Raw genomic sequence first — 11,016 nt, forward strand, 5'->3', positions numbered from 1 at the left:
CAGTATTTCCAAAGCATCAATACATAAAAAAATGTCAGCTAAATAAATAAATAAATAAATAAAAGCAGTAATGCTAATTAATATAATTTTGTTAATCTAATCTATCTATCTATCTATCTATCTATCTATCTATCTATCTATCTATCTATCTATCTATCTATCTATCTACTTTATGGGTATGATGATTTGCATACAATATTTCCAAAGCATCAATACATAAAAATATCAGCAAAATAAAAAATAAATAAATAAAAACAGTAATGCTAATTAATATAATTTTGTTAATTTACTCTATCTATCTATCTATCTATCTATCTATCTATCTATCTATCTATCTATCTATCTATCTATCTATCGATCGATCTACTTTATGGGTATGATGATTTGCATACAATATTGCCAAAGCATCAATACATGAAAATATCAGCAAAATAAAAAATAAATAAATAAAAACAGTAATGCTAATTAATATAATTTTGTTAATCTAATCGAATCAAATCTAATCTATCTATCTATCTATCTATCTATCTATCTATCTATCTATCTATCTATCTATCTATCTATCTATCTATCTACTTTATGGGTATGATGATTTACCTACAATATTTCCAAAGCATTAATACACAAAAAATGTCAGCAAAATAAATAAATAAATAAAAACAGTAATGCTAATTAATATAATTTTGTTAATCTAATCTATCTATCTATCTGCTTTATGGGCATGATTATTTGCATACAATATTGCCAAAGCATCAGCAAACAATATCACTAAATAAATGTTAATTCGTTTAATTTTGTTAATCTATCTGTCTAGTACTTTATTGGCATGGTGATTTGCATACAATACTGTCATCAAACTACAAAAAGTATCATCAAACTGAATACAAATAATTAAATACTAATAACAATAATAAATGGCATTATTGTTAATAAGTGATAATTGCCAATTATTATTAATGTAAAATATCTATCAGCCCCGTTAATATATACAGAAGGCGTTAAAACTTAAAAAAAAAACCCCATAAAGGTCATAAAATTACAAGACGATGATGTGGTCTTAGACAGCGCCACCCAGTGGTCACATCCCATAATCTCTAATCCGGCTCAGCCAACGGACTGGAGTGACGAACTTCCTGCCTACATTATCTTGTATTAGGGGGATTTTTCAATGTGATTACTAAAAGGAAAGTACGCGTTAACGAAATATGACATAGAGACGCCGAGTTAGCGTGGCGAACGAGTTAAAGGCGAAACAGTCTCGTCGTGACAGTCAACGATGCTCTTTGTATGCATGTTGTCTTCCTGTGGCCAAGGACGGGGAATTGGAAAACCACAAAGAGACTGAGCTGGTGTGTGTTGATCTAGCGAAGTGTCATCCGAACTTGAATAGGATATCCCAAGCATTATTTCGCCAGGATTGTCATAGTTTTACGGCACGTTCAATGCAGCGGTCGTCTGTTGACTTCTTCGTCGAGTGGAAGCAGGCATTCTCCAGTTGCAGTAGGTTCCTTTTACATTCATCTCTTCCGGCAAAGTCACTACAGAAGGTGAATTAATTTATTACATGAACACAATAGGCTTTATCCCAATGTGTTTTTTTACATTATTGTCATTCTTGTTTAGGAAATGCTTAGGTTAAGGCAACTGCCATCCTTTTCTTCTGTCAGGTTGCTGGACAATCCGCAAAATCAACAATGTCTTGATCTAACTTGTATATTTATTTTCTCTAAAACAGGGAAATAGGCCTGTTACTGCAATTAACGAGAATTTATGGGATCACAAGGTAATTTAGTTTCAATAATGTAATCACTGCAAGCATCAAGTGACATTCATGAGCAGGAGCAGGTAGAGCAACACAGAACGATCCTTTGTTTATACAGTGAACACATTTCAGAGCAGCTGATGTGATTCTGCACAGCTGCCTGTTGGTGTTCAACGAGCAACACTCAGCACAGCCTATTCATGCAAGAAACTTCATTGTCTAGAATATTCCACCCTTCTGCAGCACAGCCACAAATCGATTGGATTGTAAAAGGGGAAATTATATTATGATGATTAAACCTAGTAATGTAATCCTTTTTATGAGAGATTAAGCACAAGGAGCTTGTAAGAGCTGGCTGAGATGAATTTGCATGCTACCCTGCAGCTCTTGTCAGGTGTGAAGTATTGTGAATTTATGCAGGGTTGACTCATTACACGTATATTATTCATCATATGTTTCTCCTTAAAAGAAAAGGGCGAACTGATAACAAGCACAAGCGCAAGCTAATGTTTAACCTCAAAAATTGTAAAAAAGGTAAAAGGTTGATTATTACTGTAATTAGTTAGTTAATATGACATTAATAAGTCCTGTATGCTCAATGCTGAACAACAGTGTCCTGTAGTGTGACATGCTATATGTCATCTAAAACTAGTTTAATCCGCATTTTTAATTAGTTTTTGTATAAATATTACCCTGTTCTTAGGACCTTATATCAATTGAGAAATTACATACAATTATTCAAAAATGAATAAATGGATATAAAATATAGACAGACAGACAGATAAATAGATGAGTAGATATTTGATTTTTTTTTAAAAGTAAAAGTTGTTTATATTATATGTATTATATTATATATTATATGTAAATAGTATGTAAATCTTCCCATTATTTCTTTGTAGAATTATGATGTTGTTCTTAAGACTACATAAAACTACATAAAATTAAAAAAAAAAAAAAAAAAACTGAATGGTTATTTAAAATTAAAAAATCTGAGGAAATAGTCACCTAAAATATACATTTCACTTTTCTTTAAAAATTGTTTAGATAGATAGATATAGATTTTTTTTTTTTTTTTTTTTTTAAATAAAAGTCGTTTATATTTATATTATAAATATAATATTATATATAATTATTATGTGTTCTTAAGACTACATAAAAGTATTGAAAAAGTAAAATAAAAAAAAAATGGTTATTTAAAATATAAAATTAGTCACCTAAAATATACATTTTCTTTAAAAAAAAATTATATACAGTACTGTGCAAACGTTTTCGGCCACTAGTATATTCACCTGCTAAAAAATGGTTTAAAGTAAGTTATTTCTATCTTTTGCTGTAGTGTGTCAGTGAAAATATCGGTTTACGTTCCCAAACATTCTGTTTGCCATCAATTGTAATAATCTAGTGAGATTTTTGTTTGAACAAGGAGTCTGACAACAGTCAGTGCTCCACACTGATCTAATCTCATCATCATCCAGTCTTCCTGGAATGACATGAAGACACAGAACAAACTGAAACGGATTAAATCCAGACAGAACTGTGGCAACGTCTCCAAGATGCTTCAAGAGACCTACCTGCAAAGCTACCTGAAAAATTTTGCGCAAGTGCACCTAGGGCAAAAGCTGCTGTAAACACAAAGAATGATCGCACCAAATGTTGATTTCATTTAGTTAATAGAAGGTAATTGATAAAGAAAATCTATTTATGACAGCATCCTCATTTTACAGCATTTTTACACAAGTGCCTAAAACTTTTAACAGTGCTGCAGCTTTGCAGGTAGGTTTCTTGAAGCATCCTGGAGACTTTGTCACAGTTCTTCTGGATTTAGTCCGTCTGAGTTTGTTCTGTTTCTTCATGTCATTCCAGACAGACTGGATGATGATGAGATCAGATCTCTGTGCAGAGCACACGCTGTTGTCAGACTCCTTGTGCAAACAAAAATCTCACTGGATTATTACGATTAATGGCAAAATGAATGTTTGAATGAAATGTAATCTGATATTTCCTACTGACACACTACAGCAAAAGACTGACTTCAACTGACTTTAAACCATTTTTTAGCTGGCCTAAGACTTTTGCACAGTACTGTAGATAGATACATACATAGATAGATATTTGAGATAATTAATATATCATTTTTTTCATAATTATCTTTGTAGAATTATGTTGTTCTTAAGACTACATAAACTATTTATAAAATTTAAAAAAGCAAATGGTTATTTAAAATAAAAAAATCTAAAGAAATAGTCACCTAAAATATACACTTTTAAAAAAAATAGGATAGATAGATAGATAGATAGATAGATAGATTATTACATTTTTAATAAAAAAAAAACTTACTCACTTTTTAAACTGGTGTGTATGTGTTTTCTACCTGAAAATTCTGAAAAAAAAAAAAATGTTAAGTAACTAATAGCCTTTTTTTAAGGTTTGGTATAGTGTCAACCATTTTTACCACAAGAATTTAAGCAAAATATGAAATAATTGCAACATTTTTGTAACGTTCATAGTGGCTTCATTTTGACTCCTGAAACTGATCTCTTTTCCTCAGTTTCATCTGATGAGATGAGTGTGCGAGCGGGGCAGGGCAGTGACGAGGTGCTGGTGTCGCAGGCGGTGTGGGATTACCTTGCAGCCGCAGGACGACCCTGGTTGGTTGACTTCGAGGACAAGCAGGGACTGAGCGCGGACATCATCCGGCGCGGGGAGCGTGGCGGCTGCTGTGCCGTGCGGCTCTCCCCGGTGGAGGGCAGCAGCAGGGCTAGAACTGGCATGATGGAGGGGCCGGTTTCTCCTGTTACACGGAAAGCTTTCATAGACTTATGCCGCTGTGCCCGAAAGGAGATGACCAAACAAGAAGCGGCTCCTAAAAGGAAACGTTCTCTTTTACCATGCGTGACGGCGATGGAGCCCGACGGAGAAGGGAGCTTGTTGCCTCCGCCTCCCCCTCAACCACGTCGCTCGCAGAGGCAACAGCAGAAATACAGGAAAAATGCAGATATGGACACCTGTGTGGTTTTACCCATGCAACATGAGGCCACAGCAAGGACCGGTGCTGAATTAGCCATTGTTCATGAAGAAGAGAGCACCGTTTGCTCTATCTGCATGGGCGAAATGGTTGAAAAGACATCTCTGGACAAGTGCGGTCACTCGTTCTGTCGGTCCTGCTTAGAACAGGCGTTTCAAGTCAAAAAGGCTTGTCCTGTTTGCAGGCTGGTGTATGGGCAGCTTATTGGTAACCAGCCAGCCAATGGAACCATGATGGTTGAAAGAGACCCAGACCTGGAGTTGCCTGGACATGAAGGTTACGGCTGCATATGCATTATTTACAGTTTCCCTCCCGGTTTGCAAGCGGTAAGTACTGCTTACAGGCAGATTACAACAGCAGCGTGTTTTGCATTCAAATAACCACAGAACAGATTTAATTAATTCCACACAGAAACTATAATCACACACAGATATGTTTTAAAATTTTTCAGCAAGAGCATCCAAACCCTGGGGTTAGGTATCCAGGCACAGACCGGGTGGCATACCTGCCAGACAGCCCTGAGGGAAACCGTGTCCTACGCATGCTGCGGCGGGCCTTCGAGCAGCGCCTCATCTTCACCATAGGCACCTCCATGACCACCGGGATGCATAACGTCATTACCTGGAATGATATTCACCACAAGACCTCCATATGGGGCGGACCACGATGGTATGCAGTTTAGTTGCTTGCTAAATTATATCTGGGGAATCAGTGATACCACAGGCATCTCTTCTCTGGAATTGCTTTTTGACTTGAACATAAAACTTTAAAATTCAAAGCAGTTGGTTGGGGTGAGAGTCAAAATTCGGAGATTAAGTAATACCATTACATTTTTCAAATTACATTGCATTTTAAAAAAAATCTGAAATCATTCTGCTGATTTGATGCTGAACAACTGAAAACTGTTTTCCTTCTTAATATTTTTGTAGAAATAATTTTTAAGGATTTATTGATGAATAGAAGTTAAAAAGAACAGCATTTATTTGAAATACAAATATTTATGAATGTTATAAATGTCTTTAGGTTAACTTTTAATTAATTTAAAGGTTTAGTTCACCCAAAAATGAAAATGTCATTAATTGTTCACCCTCATGTCGTTCCAAACCTGTAAGACTTTGGTTTATCTTCGGAACACGAATTAAGATATTTTTGATAAAATTCAAGAGTTTTCTGACCCTCTATAGACAGCAACAATACCACCACGTTCAAGGCCCAAAAGGTAGTAAGGACGTCATTAAAATAGTCCATGTCACATCAGTGGTTCAACCACAAAGTAAACAAAAATAACGACTTTATTCAATAATTTCTTCTCAATTTCTTGTAAGTCTTCGATGCACGTTCATGAGAGTATCACAACGCATGCGTGTGGTGCTGCTGTTCAAATTAATAAGGCTGTAAGTCATATTCTCTGTTGAAATCTTCAGACATGTTTATGACTGTTTTATGTACAACATGTGTCTTCTTCTGCTTGTAAACAAAGTGTAGCACATCTGGGTTCTGCGTCAGAACACCCGACTCTTGCGTCAGCAGCACCACACGCATGTTGTGGTACTCTCGTAAACATGCATCGAAGACTGAGACGGAAGAGAAAAATTGTGGAATAAAGTCATTATTTTTGTTTTCTTTGCACACAAAAAGTATTTCATATAAGAGGTCAAAACATCCTGTACGTTTTAGAACTTGTTGTCATTAGCAGCTTATATTGAAGCCATGTCTGCCAAAACAACAGCTTTTGGAATGTTCCTATGTATAATGTAATAGGTAGATTCAAGGAGAAGTTCAATTCCATAACAAAAATTTACAGATAATGTACTCATCCCCTTGTCGTCCAAGATGTTCGTGTCTTTCTTTTTTCAGTCGTAAAGAGATTATGTTTTTTAAGGAAAACATTTTAGGATTTTTCTCCATTTAATGGACTGCTATGGTGCCCAAAGTTTTAACTTCCAAAATGCAGTTTAAATGCGACTTCAAACGATCCCAAATGCAGTTGTAAATTGTAAATTGTAAAGAAGGGTCTTATCTAGTGAAACGAGTGATTATTTTTATAAAAATAATACAATTTAAACACTTATATAAGTAATATATTATATAAACATATATAATATAAATGAAAATAATCTATTGTTTCACTAGTTAAGACCCTTCTTCATCTGCTGGGATCGTTTACAACTTCATTTGGGATCGTTTGAAGCTGCAGTTAAACTACATTTTGGAAGTTCAAACTCGGGGGCGCCACAGAGGTCCATTATATGGAGAAAAATGCTGAAATGTTTTCCTCAAAAAACAATTTCTTTACAACGAAAAAAGAAAGACATGAACATCTTGGATGACAAGGGGATGAGTACATTATCTGTAAATAATGGTTCTGGAAGTGGATTTCTCCTTTAAGCCCCGCCTCCACAGAAGATTCACATCAATGCCTGTTTAGCCCCGCCCACTGATTCACGCATTACGTTTACCAGAGAGGTGAACACACAGGTCTACACAGAAACCAAACAATAAAGATGGCTCTAAAAACAACTGGATGCTCTGCAGTGCCAATTTGTGGAAAAAAAAAAGTTTTCAGACCTTGTCAGTAAGAACTCTGTTCTTTGTTTACTTCATTTTACCGCAGATTCGTTTACAATTACAAACAGCGTCAGTGACACAACGCTCGTGCCTTTATCTCTAGTGAACGAAGGTTACTTTAGTAACCGGAGCATCAGAATTTGATGCAGTGTTTTTCAAAAAGAACTAATTGTCTTTTTGAAACTAAAAGACAATGCTGTGCTGACTATATTGAATCTGAAAGTGATGTTGCAACAGAAGTGTGAGTAACTGTTTTCATTACGTGGTCACTATTGCTTTGTCTCTACATGCAGATTGTTTGATATGTACTGAGTTATTTATGTGTTTTAAACCTAAATCACATCTATGAGGAATAAATGTACACTGTTACCCAATCATAGCAGTGGGCGTTTACTTTCAAATCTACAATCTGCCATGCCTATTCAAACAACGTTTTGCTGAGAGGGGCTAAAAACAGGACAGAAAATAGCCTATTGCTTCTAAATTATGTATAAGTGGACCTCAGAAACAGTACAAAATAAAAAAAAAGGCAGTTCATGACCCCTACAAGGCTGATCCACTGATGTCACATGGACTATTTTAGCGATGTCCTTACTACCTTTCTGGGCCTTGAACGTGTCAGTTGCGTTGCTGTCTATGCAGAGTCAGAAAGCTCTTGCATTTCAACAAAAATATTTTAATTTATGTTGCAAAGATGAACGAAGGTCTAACGGGTTTGAAACAACATGAGGGTGAGTAATTAATGACAGAATTGTCTTTTTTTGTGAGTTATCACTTTAAGTGACCATTGCTTTTTTTTAGCTTTGGTTATCCAGATCCTACATACCTTGTGCGGGTGACAGAGGAACTGCGGGAGAAAGGAATAACAGCTGATTGATTTGCGTCAAGCATTTGAGAAGTTTCAAAAGGATGGAAAACGTGTGCGCTTGACCACAGTCTCTTCACAAACACACTGTGTGGAAGCCACATCTGCTGCAGCATTGATTTGGTCAGGACGCTGTTTCAACAATGTTTCATTTCAGTCTTTATGTTTAGCTTCGTTCTTTAGTTTACTTGAGTGAAGGCAGTGTTTCACAGACTCTATTTTCTTTGGTACAAACCTGGGGTGCACTTTACTGAGACGGATTGTTCAATAGACTCAGCTGAGCTTAAGATACCCACTGGACTGCTAAAATGTGAATGTCATTAAGGTGTACACGACTCCTCATCTACGGTACAAACTTCCTCTTCCCTGTTTCAGGTTAGAATCACTAGGCTGCTGGCCTCCCTCTTCTAACTCAGTTTCTTCCATCCAAACTCTCCTTAGTAACAACTGATGGTAACATCTGGATAGAGACAAATGAGGGACAAATGGCATAGCACAGTTAAATGGGTACAGCTGGGACAATCCCATACAACCTTTTTTTTCTCGTAATCAGCACTAAGAGGCACTTTGCAATGGAGGTAATCTTTTTATTATGAGAATTTAAAGTGGATTCTGCCTGATCTTCCAGAGTGCAGGATCTAGAAAGGTTATTTATGGGCCTTTCTAATTATGAGGTCCTAGTAAAAGAGATGCAAGTCGATTTCAGTTTGTCCTAGCTTTCATCACTTATAATGTCAGTTTTTGTCTTTTGTTTCAGTATGATGTTCATAAAAAGTTATATTTTTTGTTCTGTGTTTATTCAGTTTTCCCTAGTTTGTATTTTTAGGCTGTTTATAGATTTTTGAGTTGAAACCTCTGTCACATATATATATAAAATGATGTCAAAAATGAAAGGGCGTGTAAACCACTTAAACCAAACTAAAACATAATAGCTCAAAACTTTGCTGTAACCATTGTGTTTATGCCTCACACTTGGAGAAAAGCCTAGCACTAGTTTATTTTAAAGAATCAGCAGATTTGTTTATACAAAATATGCTGAAGTAGAAAATAATTCAGAAACACAGCACATGACTCTCATGAAAATAGGTCACATTTAACCCTAAACTCAAAAGAAAAATTATATTTTGCATTTAGCTTATTTTAGCACTATTAAGATGTAATATTATTTTCCTGATTCAATTGCAATAGCTATTTTTTGTCATATCCTTTATTTAAATTATAATTTTCATTATTAGAACACACACACAATATATATGTTATAGTAAAACAGTAATGCACTTAATTTTTTTTATAATTTAATTTTAAATTGTTTTTTGAATTTTTGAATTGCATTTATAATGATGCCATGCAAAACACAGAAACACAAAATAACTTTTCTTTTGATTTCAGTGTGAGATGTGACCCAGGTTTTGTGAGATTCATCCAAATATCTTAAAAATATGCTAGGCTGCTGTTGAAGCGGATTTATGAGATTTGTTTTGTATTTCTCTCATTGAAATGTTATTGTGCCTTCTGCTAAAGGTCACAGCCTGTTATAACGGTACTCATTACTTGTTGATATTGGTTCAAATGTGTTCTGATCAATATGAAGCATTAACCTTATAGCAGTCTTTCAGCTTTAAGCAAAATGCATCATACTTTGGAAAGCGGTGATCAGGTCTTGAATTGTTTTGCGCAAACCAAAACATTTACTTCGTGTTAAGAAGGTTGCTTATGTTTTACAGTATCACTAAACAGAAACAGTATCAGATTTGAGTTTTGTTTTGATACCACATTCTCTTACTCTCACCTTTGTGTTATGAAGGACCAATTCAATCAGGATTTGTAGGACTTAAGTGTTACTGTCATGCAAAATTCTATGCACTTCAAATCAGATTTATAAAATAGACCTCTTCAGATGACTGATTGTTCAAATTAAATAATTTGCCTTTATAGTTGTGTTGATTTGTATTACATAATTGAATTGTATGCTACAATTAAAAATGTGCTTTACATTTTCATACTTGAATAAAGGGATTCTGTTCTGTTACACTATGTTGTTTTTTTTTTAGGTTTATATCTGTAAATGGCCGGGAATTTAAGCGGTCATGCTTAAAAATTATAAATTGCATTTTTCTCAGGATGAGCTACATTACTAGTCAAAGGTTTTTGAACAGTAAGATTTTAATGTTTTTTTTAAAGAAGTCTCTTCTGCTCACCAAGCATGCATTTATTTGATCCAGTTATTTACAGTTTAGTTTTTCTTTGATGAATAGAAAGATCCAAAGATCAGCATTTATTTGAAATAAAAAGCTTTAAACATTATACATGCTTTAAATTGATCAAAAGTGATGATAAAGACATTTATAATGTTACAAATGATTTCGATTTCAGATAAATGCTGCTGTTCTGAACTTTCTATTCACCAAAGAAACCTGAAAAAAATTCTACTCAGCTTTTTTCAACATAATAAGAATAATAAATGTTTTTGAGCAGCAAAATTTAATATTAGAATGATTTCTGAGGGATCATGTAACTGGAGTAATAATGCTAAAAATGTATACATTTTAAAAATAAATTAAAATATATTTAATATATTCAAATAGAAAACCGTTATTTTAAATAGTAAAAATATTTCAAAATGTTACTGTTTTTGTTGTACTAAAATAAATGTAAATGTAGTAAAAATTTTGTTTTACTATTTTGTTGTACTTTGTTAACATTAAAACATTAAAAATCTTACTGTTTAAAATTTTTTGACTGGTAGTGTACACTGTAAAATTACGATTTGAGCATGTTTTACAACAAAATACTATT

The 11,016-nt window shown here is 34.3% G+C and overlaps 1 protein-coding gene across 4 annotated transcripts; it reads left to right on the forward strand.

Annotated features, from left to right (window-relative positions):
- The first annotated feature begins 1,098 nt into the window (after nt 1-1,098).
- On the forward strand, nt 1,099-10,230 carry dtx3 (deltex E3 ubiquitin ligase 3). Of its 4 annotated transcripts, none has more exons than XM_051097024.1 (5): nt 1,099-1,547; nt 1,736-1,783; nt 4,311-5,113; nt 5,239-5,456; nt 8,157-10,230. In XM_051097024.1, exons 2-5 carry the CDS (start codon nt 1,771-1,773, stop codon nt 8,230-8,232), a joined length of 1,110 nt encoding a protein of 369 aa, XP_050952981.1. In that variant the 5' UTR covers nt 1,099-1,547; nt 1,736-1,770; the 3' UTR covers nt 8,233-10,230. The 4 variants fall into 4 exon arrangements, with proteins under 4 accessions (XP_050952981.1, XP_050952980.1, XP_050952984.1 ...); XM_051097023.1 differs by having other exon boundaries at nt 1,099-1,500; XM_051097027.1 differs by lacking the exon at nt 1,736-1,783.
- Nucleotides 10,231-11,016: the final 786 nt, after the last annotated feature.

Source organism: Labeo rohita, chromosome 23 (assembly GCF_022985175.1).
Source record: "Labeo rohita strain BAU-BD-2019 chromosome 23, IGBB_LRoh.1.0, whole genome shotgun sequence".
NCBI classification, from domain to species: domain Eukaryota; kingdom Metazoa; phylum Chordata; class Actinopteri; order Cypriniformes; family Cyprinidae; genus Labeo; species Labeo rohita.

Excerpts from the sequence above, each read along its gene's own strand:
- dtx3 (XM_051097022.1), top strand. The coding sequence starts at position 1,443 with ATGCAGCGGTCGTCTGTTGACTTCTTCGTCGAGTGGAAGCAGGCATTC. Across the intron at positions 1,501-4,310 it reads GCAGGCATTCTCCAGTTGCA|TTTCATCTGATGAGATGAGT; the intron begins GTAGGTTCCTTT and ends TCTTTTCCTCAG. Across the intron at positions 5,114-5,238 it reads TCCCTCCCGGTTTGCAAGCG|CAAGAGCATCCAAACCCTGG; the intron begins GTAAGTACTGCT and ends AAAATTTTTCAG.